General features: G+C 35.0%; 1 protein-coding gene across 7 annotated transcripts in view; it reads right to left on the minus strand.

Moving 5' to 3' along the window:
* DCAF6 (DDB1 and CUL4 associated factor 6) overlaps positions 1-21,791 on the minus strand; it is a 132,831-nt gene that overhangs the window by 98,058 nt on the left and 12,982 nt on the right. For all 7 annotated transcript variants that reach the window (XM_087859076.1, XM_045797447.2, XM_045797445.2 and 4 more), the window contains exons 2-3: positions 17,556-17,617; positions 7,751-7,843 (exon numbers count right to left, since the gene is read on the minus strand). In XM_087859076.1, the coding sequence (XP_087715202.1) occupies positions 7,751-7,843; positions 17,556-17,617 (155 nt within the window). The remainder of the gene's footprint in view (positions 1-7,750; positions 7,844-17,555; positions 17,618-21,791) is intronic.

Genomic DNA, 21,791 nt, shown 5'->3' on the forward strand with positions numbered 1-21,791 from the left:
GCAATGGGAAGCTGGTGTGCTTTAAAAAATGTGCTCAAAAAAATAAGAATACATCAAAATACAGACAAAGTTGGCTTTAAGTGCCCCACCGAACAACTGGGGTAATTTAAGCATCAAAAAGCATTATCAGTAACAAATTCTAATATGCTGAATTAAAAAAAAACCTATAATCCCAAAGTGATCTTTTCAAAAAAGTGGAAGGGACAAAGAAAATGTTCTTATTTACAAAACAATGTCAATTAATAAATGTAGAAGGAATGACAATTAAAAAATCACTATTTTGTAACTACATTTTAACAACTGATTAAGGCAAGAATCAACACTAAAACCAATGTAAGAAAGATTGTTATGAAAAAGAATATTCACACAGTCTCAACATATCACTTCACAAACAGCTTATTAATTGCAAAGGGTAAACATACCTACACAATGGAGAGATCAAACTTAACATTACCAGTAAGGGGACAAACTAATATCATGTACCACAATGTCACCTGTGGAGAATTCTTAGCTAAAATGGCTTCAGAGGGGAGAGGGGTGGGGGGTTGGGATAGGCCAGTGATGGGTATTAAGGAGGGCACATATTGTATGGTGCACTGGGGTGTTATATGCAAATAATGAATCATGGAACACTACATCAAAAATTAAGGATATACTGTATGGTGACTAACATAATAAAAAATTATAAAAAAAAATAAATAAAATAAAATGTTTTTAATTTTAATCTATTCATGAAGAAACAATCAGACAAATCCAAACTGAGAAACATTCTATATAACAACTGTTCTTCTATATTAATACAACGGTAAAACAACTAACATATTATTATCATGAAAGACCAAACAGTTGAACGAAGTATCCTAAAAGAGACTAAGGCAATATGACAACTATGTGAAATGATGGATGGAGCTTGGATAGAAAGAGGCATGTATAGGACAGTATAAAGAAAAGAGAAAATGTGAATACAGACCATAAATGTACACATGTGTATGTATTATGTGTGTACATTGTCAGATAGAAAATCATATATATAATAGCATATAGTTGGCTCTCATCGTTCCTGAAAGGTCACTGCCAACACTGAATTAACAAGTACTGAATCACTGCTCCAAGGGAAATATGTGATTAGGTTCCTTTGAGCCTCTTGCTACAACATTTTCTTCAATCAGTCAATAAATACACAGCATTGTTTTACATGTTTCTGTTTAAAGACCTAATTTAATATATACTGTTGACTCATTAACATTGAAGTCATGGCCAACAGCATTCTAAGTCATGCCTAAACGAAGCTTATCTAACATTTTTTTCTCCATAAGAAACACCCCAGGCTTCTTGTGCTGAGGACCATGAGACAGTATTTCAGCATGATACCTGGGGACATTTTAAACTGTGAAATCATCAATAAAAAGCACAAAAATGCAAAAATGAGACATGAAATAGACCACGAAAAAGATACAGTACGTTTACAGTATGAGAGCTGAAATAAGTCAGAGTGCCGCCCTGTTTATCTCAGCTGGTAATGTGAGTGTTGATGTGTGTACTGAGTGACTTAATTCTTTTGCCACTCTGCTCATGTGCATGGCCATGAATGACCAGGAAGGCAACTGGAAGTATTGACTTAGGGGTAAAAAGTAAATTTCAATGACTAGGCAAATTTGCAAATATGAAATCCACAAGTAATAGGGATCAAATTCATATTCAATATTACGTATTTTTTAAAATAATGTTCTTGTTCTTAGTAGATATATATGCCGAAGCATTCATGAATGAAGAGCATGATGCCTCCAACTTGGGCTCAACTGCTTTAAAAAAAAAAAAACCTATCTGTGGATGTTCACTGTATTATTTTTTTCAATTTTTCCAGGCGTTTTTAAATTTTAAAACAAACTTAGGAAAATATATTTCAACTTTATTTTGGGTTTGGTTTTAAGTGAGTATTTACTATATAACACTAACTGCCAAATTCTTATCAGAGACTACCACACCAAATCGTAAAATACATCTGGGATGAATATTAGCAGCTATTTACCTTGACCACTTTGAATATTTAAGTCACTTCATTTTATTTAAGACCTAGGTTACAGGGTTATAGCCAAAATAAGGATTTGCTAAGTACCATAAATTACTCCACAGTAAATCTTACACATATAATGCACATATAATTAGGGTCAAATAAAAAAGGGGGGTGTCTTTTGCACCTGCATCAACCAAAGCCAATGGAGGATAAAACTGTCTGTGAAATATTTTAAAATCTTTTATTCCTCTCTTCAAGTGTAAGACACTAAGATCTGTAAGACTAAGGTATAAAAAATAACACAGAGAATAATTAATGTAAAGCCTTTAAACGAGACAGATATCATGACCTTTAACTCTGGCAGCTATTTTAGCATGGTTTACCAAGTAGCTAACTATATAAAAGTCACTGTGTAGTGTATGTATTAGTTTCTTCATCCGACAGGCCTTTGGCTTTGCTTTAGTCACATTCAGCAGACGTTATTGTTAACAGTTCATGATTTATCTCCATTTAGCTTCAGAAACAAAAGAGCTCGATACACTAATATGTGTACTGACATATCACATATTATTCACAAATTGAGATGGATTTCTTTATTAATGTAATCAAGATTTAAAGAGTAAAGAGTTGAAGCTCTTTCCTTTTGGACCAATCTCTTGATTTCAGATGTCTTCTTCCAAACTTACTCCCCTTCCAGTATTCTCCGTCTTCATCTCAATGGCAGCAATACCCACCCACACAGTTGATCAAGCCAAAAACTAAAGAATAATCCTTCACATCTCTTTCCCTCATCCACTATAAAACAGTAAAATATATACTGTACATATACACACACACACACATAAAATATAAAATATGTAAAATCCACCAGCAAATTCAGGTCCAAGATACATTCCAAACTACTTCTCATCACCTCGATGCCAGTATCTTTGTCTAAACCAACATCTCTTCTCACTGCTATGACTCAATGGCCTCCTATCTCCTATTTCTGATCTTACTCAAACTCTACTCTCCAAACAGCAGCCAGAGCTATCTTTTAAAAATGCAAATCATATCACCTGCATGTTTAATACACTCCAGTAACTATTTCAATTACACTAAAATGTAAACTCCTTAATACTGCCTATCAAGCCTACTGTCTGACCACTGCCCACCATGTTAACTTCATTTTGAACCACTCTCTCCCTAATTTATTAATAGACAATTGTTGGAAGAACAAGTACTCATGTGTATACAATTAGTAATTCCAACAAAGGTTAGAATTTGTTTTTAATTGTCAAAACTGAAACTATACAATCAATATAGGTATGCATTCTACTGAAGGTAAACAGTGATAAGGTTGATTTTTTTAAAAAATGATATGCAAAGCGCCTGGGTGGTTCAGTTGGTTATGCAACTGCCTTTGGCTCAGGTCATGATCCTGGAGTCCCAGGATCGAGTCCTCGCATCCGGCTCCCTGCTCAGCGGGAAGTCTGCTTCTCCCTCTGACCCTCCCCCCTCTCATTCTCTCTCTTTCATTCTCTCTCTCTCAAATGAATAAATAAAATCTTTAATTAAAAAAAGAAAAAAAAATTTTAAATGATATGCAATTGCAAGTGGTTATTATTTTTGATAGCTGGATTTATTTTCTTATTTATGCTTTCCTTGAATCAATGCATTAAAATACTTATTCAGAAAACACCTAAGAATAATGGCCTAGAGAGGTAGAAGTTGGCAGAGTAACTTAATTGATGATGTAAATGACATATTGATAACTGGAATTAGTAATAAATGTGAACGTGAACTAGTTGTAACATCTATGACTTTACTGATCATCAGGTTAATCTAGCTGGCCAAGCAGGTATCTCTTTCCTCTTTCATCATGTCACATACAATGCTTCCAAAAACTTAAGCTTGGGGCACCTAGGTGGCTCAGTTGGTTAGGCGTCTGTCTTCAGCTTGGGTCATGATCCCAGGGTCCTGGGATTGAGTCCCACATCGGGCTCCCCACCCAGTAGGGAGTCTGCTTCTCCCTCTGCCCCTCCCCCCCACACTAGCTCTCTCTCTCGCAAAAATAAATTAAAAAATAAAATAAAATAAACCTTAAGCTTGGTCCAGGAGTACCCAGATAGAAAATATTGGTTCTTCAATCTCTTGGTAAAAATCACTCCTCTCTAAATTCAACCCATACCCCTACCTAAGAAATTGAATACAGAAATTCCTTGCCTTTCCTTTACTAATATTTATTGGGCACCTACTATGTGGCAGGTAAACTACTAAGTGTCGAGGAAGCAAAAAAGAAAAAACTGTCATTGTCCCAAAGAAATTACTGTCTAATGGTGAGCAACATGCAAACAAACATAATATAATAATCTAATCATCCACAAAGTACGATGAGTACAGGAAGGAATGCCTACATTTGCCTAGGGCAACTAGAGAGGTATACCACAGCTAAGAGCCAAGAATTGAAGGATGGATTTAAATTTGCCAAGTAGGTGGGAGATACATGGCAAAGCAGGAGAACATCCCACGAAGAAAGAATAGTGCAAGCAAAACACAGAGTAAAGAAACATGCTATGCTCTGAGAACTTACAGGTAGCTGGCTGAAGCCAAATCAAGAAAAATTTTGCATATGCGGTACACTCAGGATTTCTTTTATATTAGATATTACAAGGTTACCTTCCTTCCGTTTCATCTGTACCTTAAGGAGGTGGCCCTTTTGGGGAAGGGAGTGTCCCAGCATACTGTGGAGAGTCTGCTATAGGAATCCATACTTGATTTGGGTCCTGAGCTTTGTTTCGGTCCACCTTGACCTTCAAGGCCATCAAGACTAAAGTTTATAAATGCTTGGATTGACAAACATCTTCAGGGAGAATGTACCTTTCATGCTCACTTCTTCTGGACTCACTTTTTCCCTTCCATTTTGGACTGATAATCCCTTACTATCAAGGCAAGTTTCTTGTTACTTTTAGGACAATTTTTTTAGGACAATTTTTTAAAAGTCTTTAATTAAGAATATTTTAGTTGTTCTCAGTGGAAGGATTGGTCCAAATAAACTAGACTATAATTATTGGAAAAAGAAACTTCTCTCTTGTATATTTTTGAGACATACCATATATAAAATTAGGATATGTTACCATTAATAAAAACACCTCCAACCCCTTAACTCTATTAAAAAAAAAGTGTTTCAAAACTTTTATTTGCATTAAATTAATCTTTCATTGAATTCACAGGACCTAAAAATAGAGTCAGGGGCGCCTGGGTAGCGCAGTCGTTAAAGCGTCTGCCTTCGGCTCAGGGCGTGATCCCGGCGTACCGGGATCGAGTCCCACATCAGGCTCCTCCACTATGAGCCTGCTTCTTCCTCTCCCACTCCCCCTGCTGTGTTCCCTCTCTCGCTGGCTGTCTCTCTGTCACATAAATAAATAAAATCTTTAAAAAAATAAATAAATAAAAATAAATAAAAATAGAGTCAAACTTTAAGAACAGGTAATATTTGACTCAGGATCAAAACACTTTCTTTTCCTATGTAATTAATCATCTGCGTTTTAAATTTTTTTTAAATATTCCTATACGATAGCAAATTTAGATCTATTAAGACCAATATGTGAAAAGATAAAGTCTTGTTATATTTAAACTCTTTAAAAATATTATTTGATTACTCATTTCTTAAACTGGAAAAGAGAAAGTAATCACTTTTCAAATATACATTCTATTGGGAACCATGCATCACAATGAATGTCCTTTTTCCAAAAATAAGCAAATGAAGAAACAAGATCTTCTAAAAATTATTCTATCGGGTATAGTCACAAAATAATTGGAAGAAGGGACTTGGAGATATATGTGTACACCTATGTTCATAGCAGCATTATTCACAATATCAAAATGGTAGAAGTAGTAACTCAAGTGTCCACTGAAAGATGAATGGAAACAAAATGTGTATTTACATACAACAGAATATTATTCAGCCATAAGAAAAAAGAAAATCTGACACATACTGCAACATATTTGAATATTAAGGGCATCGTAAAAATGAAATAGCAACAGAAAAACAAATACTGTATAAATGCTTACATGAGGTATCTAGAGTAGTCACATTCATAAGAGACAAAAAGAATGGTGGTTGCCAAGGGAAGGGAGGAAGGAAGAAAAAGGAGTTATTGTTTAATGGGTACAGAGTTTCAGTTTTCCAAGATCAAAATCGTTCTATAGCTGGATGTGGTGATAGTATCAACAACGTAAATACACTTAATATCACTGAATAGAAATATTAAAAGTAAGATAGTTAATTTTATGTTATGTGTATTTTACTACAGTTAATTTTTTTATTTTAATGTTTTAAAGAGTGAAGCTCTACATCTTTTCAAAAACAAAAAAATTATTCCTTTGGTGTCTAGTCAGCTGCTCTTAATACTGTAAGCATTAAAACTCTGATAGTAATGGTCAAAGAGCATTCCACATATACATCATTGCAGGAAATTTCCTCTACTATAAGGAAAAGGTTGTCCTAGTATAACATAATGATTTATAAGAAATATACCTTTGGTCATCCAGATGACCAAAATACATTTCTCATATATATATGGTCTTCGTCAATAGTTTTTGAAAATGCTTCAGAGACATAAAGGTGAAATGGGTGTCTTGTTATTAATGAAGGTGACTTTTGGACCCTACCAAAGTGTGGGGACTGGTTGCCAAAAGGAGCAATCATGAGATTTGAGAGTTGGAACTCGGGAGGGGAGAGGGGCTGGAGGTTGAATCAGTCAGTAACCAATGACTTAGTCAATCAGGACTGTGTAATGAAGCCTCCATTAAAACCCAAGACGACAGTTTTTTGGTCTTTTTCAGAGCTTCCACACTTGGGGAATCAGAATGCTTCCATGTGCAACCAACCCAGGCCCTAAGCTCCAGGGTGGAATTGGGTACAAGCACCTTAAAAGACCTAATAATTGCAGACCTAACACAACTAGTATTTGAAAACCTCAAGTTTCCTCTGCTAAGTCAGTACAATTAAGTAAAGCTATCTCTGAAATTAAATTATGACCAGTCTTTTAATCAAGGATATCTTCAATATGAACCTCATTCAGATTGAAGGAACACAAACATTTATTTAAATATCTTAACTGTTTAAATGTGGAAAAATAAGAAATATGTGAATAATTTATTCTGTAAGATAGCTACTATTAAATAAGTTTGGTTTGCCAATCTACCAAGTTCTCGCTGATACAAAAATAGGTGTATAGTTTCTCCATATACAGAGAAGAAGAGCCAATAAAAATCAGAACATAATCCTAATTACATAATCCTAAAACTCAAACGATTATGCCAGTTTATGGTATTAAATATCATGAAGCATTTCAACTAGAGCCTAGATACTGTTTTTGCAAACCGATAAAATGTTTCTTAAACCACCTAGCTGAAGAGTAGATTTTGTGAGCATGAAAGAAAAAAGCAATCACATTGTCTTTTTTCCCCCCAAGAATGGTTTACTGAGATAATGTTACTTTTGGCAATTTTACCCACGTAGATAAAATGAAGCATATTTAAATTTGCTAGAGCCAAAAGCTGGGTGAAATCTACTGTTTTCCTAAGAAGATTAAGGGACAGTCATGTAATAATTTTCAAATTACATAACTACCTTGAGCAAAATAAGGATAGTCTATTACAAATGCCCATTCCATAATTATTTACAATTTCTTAATTTTTAGCTTCTTAATTTTTCTCATTAAATAACAGATTTATTTTAAGCCACTTTACCTTTCTGCTGTAAGGATTACTAATTACTAACTTGGTATCATCTGAGCCAGATAAAATATATTCTCCAGTCTCATTCCAACAGATTGTATTAACCTAAAAAGAAAGCAAAAAATAAATTTAAGTAAACTGGACATATAAACAAGTATGCCATCTTTCAGTTAACTGATGACTCAAAATTTATATCACTAATAAAATTGTGTCTTATGGTAAGGAGTATTTACCAGTTAACCTATCGAAAATACATAACTGCCATTTAGCAAACACAATATTCTGTAAACTCACAATGAAACGTCTGAGTCGTTACGTTTTATTCTTTAAATTTACTTTAATTAATTCATTTTTTTTAAAAGATTCTATTTATTTATTTGACAGAGATAGAGACAGCCAGCGAGAGAGGGAACACAAGTAGGGGGAGTGGGAGAGGAAGAAGCAGGCTCATAGCGGAGGAGCCTGATGTGGGGCTTGATCCCAGAACTCCGGGATCACGCCCTGAGCCAAAGGCAGATGCCCAACCGCTGTGCCACCCAGGCACCCCTAATTAATTCATTTTATACCCAGAGACATAAAACAAGGCCACCTTTAAAAAAAAAAAAAAAAAGAAAGAAATTAAAAGAACTTACTACAGAGCTATAGTAATCAGGCTGTATGGTACTGTCAGGATCATAGACACATAAATCAATGGAATGGAACTGAGAGTCCAGAAATAAACCCTTACATTTATGTTCAAGTAATTTTTTATAAGATTTCCAAGACCTTTCAATGGAGAAAGAGTATTTTTTCAACAAATGGAGCTGGGACAATTGGATATACCCAAGAAAGGAATATGATATACAAAAATGAAGTGAAAATGATAAAATTTAAGTCTCCAAACTATAAAACTCTTAGAAGAAAACATAGGTATCAATCTTTATAAAAATTAAAACCAAATGAAGTACCACTTCACACCCATTAGGATGGCTATAATTAAAAAAAAACAAAACAGAAAATAATGAGTTAGCTAGGGTGTCAAAAAATTGGAACCCTAATGCGTTGCTGATAGGAACGCAAAATCATGTCACTATTTAGACAATTTGGCAGTTCCTCAAAAGCTAAAACAGAGTTACCCTGTGACCCAGCAATTCCACAATAAGGGATATAGCCAGGAGAACTAAAAACATGTACCAAACAAAACTTGTACACAAAAACCCATAGCTGCATTATTCCTAAGAGCTAAAAGTGAAAGCAATCCCAACATTTATCGACTAATGCATGGATAAACAAATGTGACTATCCATTTGATCATAACAAAATATCCATAAAATGAAATATTATTCAGCCACAAAATGAAATCATGATTTGTGCTGCAACATGTAAATACTTTGAAGACATAATGCTGAGTGAATGAAGCCAGTCTGAAAGGCCATATATTATAGGATTCCATGTATTTTAAAAGTCTAGACTAGGCATATCTGTAGAGACAGAAGGTAGATTAGTGACTGCCAACAGCTTGGTAGAGGGGGAATGGGAGTGAATGATAACTGGTATGGACTTTTTTTTCAGATGGTGAAAATGTACTGGAACTAGACAGTGGTGATGATTGTACAACTTTATGAATATACTAAAAAAAAACCCACACTGAACTGCATACTTAAAATGGGTAAATTTTATGGTACATGAACTGTATCTAAATTAAAAAGAAAAACAGACTTCCACTTTCAGTCAAGACAGAGCAGCATGGACCAGATTTACTATCACATCTGAAACAACTAAAACACAGCAGAATACACATTCTTTTTTTTTTTTAAGATTTTATTTATTTATTTATTTATTTATTTATTTATTTATTATTTAGAGAGCACGAGCATGCGTGCACAGGGGGGAAGGGGCAGAGGGAAAGGGAGAAGAGAGAATCTCAAGCAGACTCCATGCCTGACATGCAGCTCGATCTTACAACCCCGAGATCATGACCTGAGCCAAAATCAAGAGTCGGATGGTTAACCAACTGAGCCACCCAGGCGCCCTAAATATACATTCTTTTTAAGTACACAAAAAATATTTACCAATATAGAAAATATTTATGGGCCATAAAACAAATCTCAATATTTTTAAAAGATTTCAACTAATACAGAGTATGTATTCCACAAAATGGAAATTAAATGAAAATCATTATATTTGGAAACTACAAAATAACAGATATCCAAAAAGAAATTACCCAATAAATTAGAAAGTATTTTGAACTGAATGAAAATGAAAGCACAACATAACCCAATTTATGGGTTGCAGTTAACTCTGAACTTGGAAGGAAACCTATAGCACTAAAATACCTATATTAGAAAAGATAAAGGTCTCATATCAATGACCTCAGCTTGCAATCAAAAAAATTATAAGAAGAACAAATGAAACCCAAAGTCAGCAGAAGACTGGAAATAATGAATATCAGATCAGAAATCAATGAAACAAAAGAAAACAGAAAAGCAGGGGGGAAAAATTACATGAACAAAAACACTAGAAGCTGGTTCTTTGACAAGACAAATACAATTAATGAACATGTAGCCTGACTAATCAAGGGGAAAAGAGGGGACAGAGGGATATATACCACCAATATGAGGAATGAGAAAGATGACATCAATCACTAACTACACATTCTACAATACCTAAACATTAAGGGAATACTATGATCAACTTTATGCCAATAATTCAATGTGGATGAAACTGACAAAATCCCTGAAACACACATGCTAAACAAAATTTACTCAATACAGAGTCTATTTTTATTAAGGGATTGCAGTTAGAATTTTCCACAAAGAAAACTCTAGGCCCAGATGGCTTTACTGGTGAATTCTGCCAAACATTTAAAAAAAAATAAATAATGAGAATTCCGTACCATGTCTTCAGAAAATTAGAGACAATATAAATACTGGAACTAACAAGTGAGTTTAGAAAGTCTGTGACATACAAATGAACATACAAAATTAGACAGCACAGAGACTTAAAACCACAACACAATATCACTAGATATCTACTAGAATGTCTAAACATTTTTTACACTACATCTTAGCCAAAAGACAGAGAAGCAAACTCTAAACTTTTTTTTTTAATTATTATATCAGATCTAAAGGGAGAAACAAACTACAAAAACAATAGTAGCAGACTTCAATACCCCATTTTCAACAATGGATAAATTATACAGACCTGAAAATTAGTAAGAAAACATTAGAAATGAATTATACTTCAGATCAAGATTTAGACATATACAGAACAGTCCATCAAACAGTAGCAGACAGACCTTGCTCAAGTGCACACTGAACATTCTCCAGGATAAATCATGATAGATCACAAACAAATATTAGCAAATTTTAAAAGAATTAAATCATACCAAGTACCTTTCTGACCACAATGGTATAAGACTAGAAATTAACAGCAGGAAAACTGGAAATTTCACCAGCATGTGGAAATTAAATAACATACTCTTGGACAATCAGTGGGTCCAAGAAGAAATTAAAAAATGTCTTGAAATAAATGAAAATAGAAATAAAACATATGGGATGCAGCAAAAGCAGTTATAAGCAGGAATTTTGCAGCAATAAATGCCTACACTAAGAAAAAAGAAAGATCACAAATAAGCAACAGAACTTAACATATGAATGAAAGAGAAAAACAAACTAAGGCCAAAATTTAAGAAAACAATACAAAAGATCAGTGAAACTAAAAGTTGGTTTTTTGAAAAGATAAACAAAATTGACAAACCTTTAGCTACACTTACCAAGAAAAAAAACCAAGACGACCCAAATAAATAAAAATTATAAATGAAAGATATTATAATTGAGACCACAAAAAGACAAAGGATTATAAGGGAATACACTGAACAGTTATATATCAATAAATTAGACAACCTACTAGAAACAAATAACCTACCGAGACAAAATCACAAAAAATAAAAATAAAAAATCTGAATAGGCCAAAAACAAGTAATTTTTTTTGTTTCTGGAGACTAAATCAGTAATCAAAAACTGTTAAAAAGCAACCAAAAAAGCGCAGGACCGGACGGCTTCAGGGGCTTTAATCATTTACCAAACATGTGAAGAAGAATAAACACCAATCCTCCTCAAACTCTCCAAAAAACTGAAGAGGAGACTATATGCCCACACTCATTTTCTGAGGCAAGCATTACCCTGATACCAGAGCCAGATAAGACACTACAAGAAAAGAAAACTACATGCCAATATTCTGATATAGATATAAATATTCTAAACAAAATATGAGCAAAACGAATTCAACAGCACATTAAAAGGCTCAAACACCATAACCAAGGGGAATGCATCCCTGAGATACAAGGATGGTTCAGTATACACAAATTAATAAATGTGATATTCCACAATAATATAATGAATGATAAAAAATCATATGATCATCTCAATGTATGCAGAAAAAGTACCTGATGAAATTCAATATCTTTCATGATAAAAATTCTCAACAAATTGAATGCAGAAGGAACATATCTCACCATAACAAAGGTCATATATGACAAGCCAACAGCTAACATCACACTCAATGGTGAAAGGTTGAAAGCTTTTCCTCTACAATCAGGAACAAGAAAAGTAAGGACTTTCATCACTTTTATTTAACATAGTATTAGAATCCTGTCCACAACAATTAGGCAAGAAAAAGAATAAAAGGCATCCAAATTGGAAATGATGAAGTAAAACTGTCTCTGTTTGCAGATGACATGATCTTATACATAGAACACTCTAAAGATGCCACCAAAAAACTGTTAGTACTAATAAATGAATTTAGTAGTTTCAAGATACAAAATCAACAAACAAATATCCCCAGTTGCATGTCATGTCTACATACTAACAATAAACTATCTCATGCTGAGTTACAATAGCATCTAAAACAATAAAATACTTAGGGATAAATTTAACCAAAGAGGTGAAAGATCTATACACTGAGATCTACACAATACTGATTAAAGACAATGAAGAAGACACAAATAAATAGAAAGATATACCAATTTCGTGTATTGGAAGGCTGAATATTATTCAAGTCTCCACACTACCCAAAGCCGCCTATGGACTTAAGGCAATTCCTATCAAAATTCCAATGGCATTTTCCACAGAAATAGAAAAAAAAAAAAACCCTAAAGTTTGTATGGAACCACAGAAGACCCCAAACAGCCAAAAGAATCTTGAGAAAGAAAAACAAATCTGGAGGCATCACACCTCCTGACTTAAACTAGATTACAAAGTTACAGTAATCAAAACAGTATGGTATTGGCATAAAAACAGACACACAGACCAATGGAAAAAAAATACAGAACCCAAAAAATAACCTATATATATATGGTCAGTTAATTTACAACAAAGGAGCCAAGAATACTCAATGGGGAAAGCACAATCTTCCCAATAAATGGTGTTGGGAAAACTGGATGTTCACAGGCAAAATAAAACAAAATTAACTTGAAATGGATTGAGTACTTAAACATAAGACCTGAAACTATAAAACCCTAGAAGAAAACAGAGTGAAAAAACTCCTTGACCTTGGTCTTGGCAGTGATTTTTTTTTTGGATAGGACACCAAAAGCACAAACCACAAGAACAAAGATCAAATTCAGAAGCTTCTGCACTGCAACAGAAACCAATAAAATGAAGACGAAACCTACAGAACAGGAGAAAATACATGCAAACCATATATCTGATAAGGGGTTAATATACAAAATAATGAACTCATATAACTCAGTAACAAGAAAAAAACCCACAAATAATCTGATTAAAAATGGCCAAAGGACCTACATAAACATTTTCCAAAAGTATACACAGCCAAAAACACATGAAAAGGTGCTCGACATCACTAATCATGTGGGAAATGCAAACCAAAACCAAAGTGAAATATCACTTCACACCTACTGGAATTATTGCCTATTATCAAAATAGACAAGACAAGAGAACAGGTGCTGGTGAGGATGTGGGGAAAAGGGAGTGTATGTGCACTCTTGTGGGGCTGTAAAATTGGTGCAGCCACTGTGGAAAACAGTATAGAGGTTTCTCAAAAAATTCAGCATAAAACTATCATATAATCCAGCAATCCTATTCTAGGTGTATAACTGAAAGAAATGAAATCGCTATCTTGAAGATAGACCTGTACCTCCCATGTTCACTGCAGTATTATTCACAATAGCCAAGACATGGAAAGAACCTAAGTGTTTACCTATGAACCAATGGACAAAGAAAATGTGGTGTATATATGAGATGGAATATTAGTCATATAAAAGAAGGAAATCCTGTCATTTGCAACAACATGGATGAACCCTTAGGGTCAGACAGAGAATGACAAATACTGTCTGCTATCACTTACATTTGGAATCTAAAAATACCCAATTGGTAGAAACAGGTAGTAGACTGGTTGGTGGTTGGCAGCAGCTGGGAAATGAGCTGTTATTGAAAAAGTACAAACTAGTTACAAGATGAGTTCTGGGGATCTAATGTACAGAACTAAGGGGGAGCTATGTACCTAATATACATCTAATATATGAGATGAGTATGTTCTGGGGATCTAATGTGCAGCATGGCTGGTGGTTATAGTTAACAATACTATGTTGTATACTTGAAAGATGCTAAGAGAGTAAATCTTAAATGTTCTCAGCACTACCTCCACAACAAAATGGTAATTACATGAGGTGATGTATGTGTTAATTAATCCTATTGTGGTAATCATTTCACAACATATATGTGTATCAAATCATCACATTGTACACCTTAAACTCATACAATGCTATAGGTAAATAATATTTCAAGGAAGATGGAAAAAAATAGAAAGATATCCGAAAAACTAAAACAAGTGGTTATACGTATTAGGGAGCAGAAAGGAATGGGAGAGACAGAAACAAGGGTGGGAGCCACTTTTTATATACTGTTAAAAATAATTTACTTTTATACCATGAGAAAGTATTACCTATTCTTAAAATTAAATGCAGGATAAAAATAAGGACAACATGTTTTAAAAATAGTGTGAAGGCAGAATAAATATGGTTAAGCTTGAAAGAAGTTTACTTTCCACTCACCCTTAGAAAAATATTTTGAGAATATACTCAGTAAAATCTGAAAGTAAATTTAAAAATGAGAAGACACAGAATCCACAGCTTGTAAAACTTGAGAATATCATAAAGGCAATTGTCCGTCATGGGAGAATCCATCTGAAATTAATACTAGAAAATCCTCCTTTGGGTAGGGAGAAAGATGTGACCTTAGACCCTTAAAGAAGACACAAAATCTAACACATAACACACACTTTGCCTCTTCAACCATAAGTGCCACATAAGTACTAGGCACTTCTGACACTAGATGAAGTAAATAAATTTCTAAACATATTTTTTTGGCCCCGTGTTCTGGGGCAGGTGTATATACTATGAACAAATAAATAAATATGTTTGAATAATTATAATGTAAGATAGTGATATGCACTGTGAAGGAAAAAAAAACAAGAAAGATACTGATCGGGATGGGGAGCTATTTGACTAGGGTGGTTAGGGAAAGCTTCTCTGATAGGTAACACTGAGAACTAAATGAGGAGGTGAGCTTTACAAATATACGCGGTAAGAGAGTTCTGAGTAGAAGGCATAAAATACATAAAGCAGAGGTGTACTTGGCGTATTTAAGGAACAGTGAAGAGATGAATGTGACTGGACAAATAAATGTAACAGTGAACATATCTCTTTTTTTCATTTTTTAAAAGTTAAATTCAATTAATTAACATATAATGTATTATTTGTTTCAGGGGTATAGGTCTGTGGTTCATCAGTCTTATATAATACCCAGTGCTCATTACAACACATACCCTCCCCAATGTCCATTACCCAGTTACCCCATCCCTACACGCCCCCCTCCCCTCCAGCAACCCTCAGTTTGTTTCCTATGCTTAAGAATCTCTTATGGTTTATCTTCCTCTCTGGTTTCGTTTTGTTTTATTTATTCCTCTCTTCCCCTGGATCCTCTGTTTTGTTTCTTAAATTCCACGTATCAGTGAGAGCATGTGATAATTGTCTTTCTCTGATTGACTTATTTCACTTAGCATAATACCCTCTAGTTCCATCCATGTCGTTGCAAATGGCAAGATTTCATTTTTTTGATGCCTGCATAATAATATTCCATTGTATATATACACCACATCTTTATCCATTCATCTGTCGACGGACATCTGGGCTCTTTCTATAGTTTGGCTGTTATAGCCACCTGAATCTTATGATCAATCTTAGCATTACTAAAAGTAGAACAAACATTTTGTGCCTCTTTATTTGACATAATTTGAAGCATATAGTAGTATCATCTGTAAATATTCCTGCCACAAAAGTTGCATCTATGTCTAATCAAACCTCTAGAAGTAACATCCACTTATAGGAAATACAAAGAATATAAAAACAAGTCAAACGACTACACAAGAAACCACATTAGTATCTAGAATGTAGGACAGTCTACAGGAAAACTGACTCAGATTCCATAACAAGTCAATGGCAGGAACAAAAAAAAAGGAAGCCTGCTCTAGTTTAATAGCAATTTAAGAGGCATGGCAATCAAGGAATGGACTTTGCCTGGATCCTCTTTTGAACAAACAACTATAAAAAGACATCTTTTTTTTTCTTTTTTTTAAAGATTTTATTTATTTATTTAACACAGATAGAGACAGCCAGCGAGAGAGGGAACACAAGCAGGGGGAGTGGGAGAGGAAGAAGCAGGCTCATAGCAGAGGAGCCTGATGTGGGGCTCGATCCCATAACGCCGGGATCACGCCCTGAGCCGAAGGCAGACGCTTAACCGCTGTGCCACCCAGGCGCCCCTATAAAAAGACATCTTAAACAATGAGGGAAATTTGATTATGGACTGTTTATCAGATGATACCAAAAATATACTGTCAATCTTGTTAAATTACATACTGGCATTTTAGTTACATAAAAAAATGTCCATTGCTTTTAGGCTACATATAGAAGTGAAATGACACAGTATGTGGGATTTGCTTTGAAATATTCGCTAAGGAAAAAAAGAGAAAAATGAAATGGAAAATGTGTCCCAAGCTTGATCATTGCCAAATCCACCTGGTGAGTATACGAAAACATGGCTGAAATTTTCATAACAGAAATTAAAAGGAAAAGGATTCTGTTTTGGCCCTGCTAAATTTGGGATGCCTATTAGACATTCAGCTGGGAATGTGAGGTAGAGAGCTGGATACACAAATCTGGAGTTCTGGGAAGAAGTGAGGAGATAGAAGTCGTGTTTTTTTAGCCATGGGACAGGAGAGCATGTCTTAGAAAAGTGACATGAAAAGGGTGGAGAAGCCAGAAAAGTCTTGATACATCCACAACATTGAAGGCCTAGAAGTGGAGGAGTCAGCTAAGAAGACAGAGAAGATGCAGTGAGTTAATGAGATACAAAGAGAACAAAGAGAGCAGAAACCAAGAGAAAAAATATTTCAAAAAAGAACATGTGGTTCAATTAATGTCTAATTTCCTAAGAAGTAACCACAAGTAATCATTAGTGACCTTCATAAAAGCAGTGACTGAAAGATATGGAAGCCTTTTTTTTCCCTTGGAAGCCTTTTGACAATATTAGAAAACTTGCCTGTGCTTTAAAAAAAACAAAACAAAAAACAAACAAAAAAAAAACCCTCCCATATACTTTTCTAAATCAAAATATATTTATGTTTTAATGTAAAACTTTATTCTCCTTAAGATATTTGATTATAGTTAGACATAATCTCTTCTGGAAGGATGGGGCATTTCATCAAATATTTGAGCCCTTGGTATTAAAGTCCTTCATAGTTAGGAATTATTACTTACACAGCCATCATGTACATTCAGGGTTGCTTCAAGTTTCAGTCTTTGGATAAACTCTCTTCTTCCTGTTTAAAAAGAAAGAACTAAATAAATTATAAGTCATTTTTGTTGAGAAAAGGATAACAATAAGGTTAAGAGCCCAGGATCCAGCATGAGGAAAGTCTTAATTTCTACTCCTCCACTTGCAAGCTGAGTGATACTGGGGGAGATTAACCTCGTCCTTAGTCCTCATTTCCTCATTGGGTAGTTCTGACCTACCTCGTGTAGTTATTGTAAGGATTAAGCCATCCAAGGACAGTGTCTGGACCACATTAATCATTCAAATATTCTCTTCATTCAACCCCTCATTCAACAAATCTATTGAGAAATCACTCCACTCCAGGTGGTGTTCTAGGAGATAGGGGTACAGTGGTGAAATCAAGAGAAAAAGATCCCCGCACTCTAATAAGCTTACTGAAAGAATAAACAACATGTCACTTGGTCAAAGTGTTATATGGAAAAATAAAGCAGAGAAAGAGGGTAAGAAAGGACTGGGGGTGGGGGATAGGGTTTTAAATCTTAACTAGGTTGGCAAACAGTGTTTTATAAGATACCACCTATTTTCAAACACATCTCAATTTCAGAAATGTTAAAGTATTTGAAGGTTCATCTTCAATGATGAAATATGGCAGCAAAATATAAAATAAACTCAGCCTAAATGTCCATCAATAGCAGAACAATACTGCAAAAACAGAACAAATCCCTTTGAAAAAGAGAAATTTGTTTCCCTTTAAAAAATGAATCATCTTTACCAAAGAAGGACCAAAAAGCTTCATGTTTATTCAGAAGCTGTAATGAAAAGAAGCTGAATATATGACAAAGAACAATAATTAGCTAAGTAATCAGGCTGATGAGATCTCAAATATAATTAAATTCGACTATGCTCTCTGTATACTGTCACAAGGGACAGATTTCTCTATTATGTTTTCTTGCCATTCAACATAAAGATCACGCTCTTCTTGAAGCCAAATTGTTTTCTTTCTCCTTGCTTATAACTGGTAAGCTGGCTAGGTAAAGGATGAACATATAGGTTAAAGAATTTTTTTCTTTTTTGTGTGTGGGGGAATGCTCTACAGTTCCTAAACATATTGGAATAAAACAACCAACAGAAATTCAGTATTTTCAGGGCACCTAGGTGGCTCAGTCTGTTAAGCATCTGCCTTTGGCCCAGGTCATGATTCCAGGGTCCTAGGATCGAGTTCCGCATCAGGCTCCCTGTTCAGTGGGGGGTCTGCTTCTCCCTCTCTGTCTACCCCTCGCCCTGCTCCTGCTCTCTCTCTCTCACATGTTCTCTCTCAAATAAATACGTAAAATCTTAAAAAAAAAGAAAGAAAAGAAAAGAAAAAAGAAATTCGGTATTTTCATGAACTGGTTGTACTTTATATAATTAACTTTTCAAATCTGATTTTCAGTTTTAAAAAGACGCTAACTGTAGGAAACAGATAACATTAAAATTTTTTCCCCTTTGGCCAACAGCAGGCTTGGCAATCCTATTGAGTTATAATTAAGAGTTAAGGGGCGCCTGGGTGGCTCAGCCATTAAGCATCTGCCTTTGGCTCAGGTCATGATCCCAGGGTCCTGGGATCGAGCCACGCATCAGACTCCTTGCTTGGAGGGAAGGCCACTTCTCCCTCTCCCACTCCCCTTGCTTGTGTTCCCTCTCTTGCTGTATCTCTCTGTCAAATAAATAAATAAAATCTTTTTAAAAAAAGAGTTAAGAAACACTATTCAAATTAACAACATGACAGTAATTAAAATTCATTAAAGTTCTTTAAAAAAAGGAGAAGCACAAAAAATTTTTTCCAAATTTTTAAAATCTAGGTTTAGGTGACTAACATAATATAATAAAAAATCATTATTAATTAAAAAAAAAAAAAAAAAAAAAAATAAAATAAAATCTAGGTTTGAAAACAGAGCTCTAACCATCTCTGTCTAGAGAAAATGATGGTGGGACACGAGAACAGACAATTCTTCTAGCAAGAACACATGAAACCTGCACATAAAAACATGCACTGAGACATGACAGTTACATAACAGCTCCTGAATGATATTTCTGCATGTGACTTTGGAAATCAAAATGACTGTATTATTTCCACACCCCATTAAATGTGATTCCAGAACAAACTAGTGTAAACCTCCTCTATCCTTTTAGTAATTAAATGCACTACCGAAAAATAGGAGCTGATAGACGCCATAAAGAACTAAAAGTTAACTATGATCAAATGATCTTCAACAAAGCAGGAAAGAATATCCAATGGAAAAAAGGCAGTCTCTTCAACAAATAGTTTTGGGAAAACTGGACAGCCACATGTAGAAGAATGAAACTAGACCACTTTCTTATACCATACACAGAACCAGACTCGAAATGGATGAAAGACCTAAATGTGAGACAGGAATCCATCAAAATTCTAGAGCAGAACACAGGCAGCAACCTCTCTGACCTCGACCACAGTAACTTCTTGCCAGACACGTCTCCAAAGGCAAGGGAAACAAAGGCAAAAATGAACTACTGGGACTTCTTCAAGATAAAAAGCTTTTGCACAGCAAAGGAAACAGTCGAAAAAACCAAAAGACAACCAACAGAATGGGAGAAGATATTTGCAACTATCTTATCAGATAAAGGGCTAGTATCCAAAATCTATAAAGAACTTATCAAACTCAACACCCCCAAAACAAATAATCCAGTCAAGAAATGGGCAGAAGACAGGAAGACATTTCTCCAAAGAAGACATGGCCAACAGATACGTGAAAAAACGCTCGACATCACTCGGCATCAGGGAAATACAAATCAAAACCACAATGAGATACCACCTCACACCAGTCAGAATGGCTAACATTAACAAGTCAGGAAACAACAGATGTTGGCAAGGATGCGGAGAAAGAGGAACCGTTTTACACCACTGATGGGAACGCAAGCTTGTGCAGCCATTCTGGAAAACAGTATGGAGATTCCTCAAAAAGTTGAAAATAGAGCTACCCTATGACCCAGCAACTGCACTACTTGGTAGTTCACCCCAAAGATACAAATGTAGTGATCCGAAAGGGCACCTGAATCCCAATGTTTATAGCAGCAATGTCCACAATAGCAAACTATGGAAAAAGCCCAAATGTCCATCAACAGATGAATGGATAAAGAAGATGTGGTGTATATATACCATGGAATATTATTACGCAGGCATCAAAAAAATGAAATCTTGCCATTTGCAACGACATGGATGGAGCTAGAGGGTATTATGCTAAGTGAAATAAGTCAATCAGAGAAAAGACAATTATATGATCTCACTGATACGTGGAATTTAAGAAACAAAACAGAGGACCATAGGGGAAGAGAAGAAAAAATAAAACAAGACGGAACGAGAGAGGGAGACAAACCATAAAAGACTCTCAAGCATAGGAAATAAACTGAAAGTTGCTGGAAGGGAGTGGTGTGGGAGAATGGGGTGACTGAATAATGGACATTAAGGAGGGCATGTGATATAATGAGCACTGGGTATTATATAAGACTGATGAATCACTGAACTCTACCTCTGAATCAAATAATACACTGTATGTTAATTAATTGAATTTAAATTAGAAAAACAAAACAATAAAAACAAAACAAAAAAGAACTGTAAGTTTAAAAAAACTGAGCCCCCTCAAGTTAAAATAAAAATAAACTCATACCTGTTATCAAGAACTGTGAAGTCTAGACTACTTGTAAGCTGAGTACCTGCCACCATCTCATGAATGCTGACAGAAGACACAAGACTCCTAAGTTAGAGACAAAAGATTTTTCTACTCAAGCAGTGTAAGCTTCAGGTTTCGTTGGTTCCTTGTCTCCCAATTCCCACAGGGCAATGGGGAGCAGTCTGGGTGAATATTGTACATGCAGTGGGCTTGAATCACAGCTGCGGAAGCCCGAACTTGAGGGAACCCAAATTTTATAAAATATCAAGCAAACCTGCTTGGCCTTTGTCCCAAAAAGTGACATTAGCTTTATTATACTGGATGATAAATAAATCTGCCCTCTGCTTCAGGAGATACTTTAACTTCCAAGTTGTTCCCTATTTATAAATCACTGAAAAGATAGTCCAGAACAAAGGAGCCAGTGCTTCTGCTCACAAATGTGCATCAGTGCAAGAGACATGGAGAATCGTCTCCAGCAATTACATACTTGTTATAGACGAATTTACCTATCCCTGTGGTTTCCTACTCAAGTCT

Source organism: Ursus americanus, chromosome 2 (assembly GCF_024610735.1).
Source record: "Ursus americanus isolate L20-20 chromosome 2, mUrsAme1.1.p, whole genome shotgun sequence".
Taxonomy (NCBI): domain Eukaryota; kingdom Metazoa; phylum Chordata; class Mammalia; order Carnivora; family Ursidae; genus Ursus; species Ursus americanus.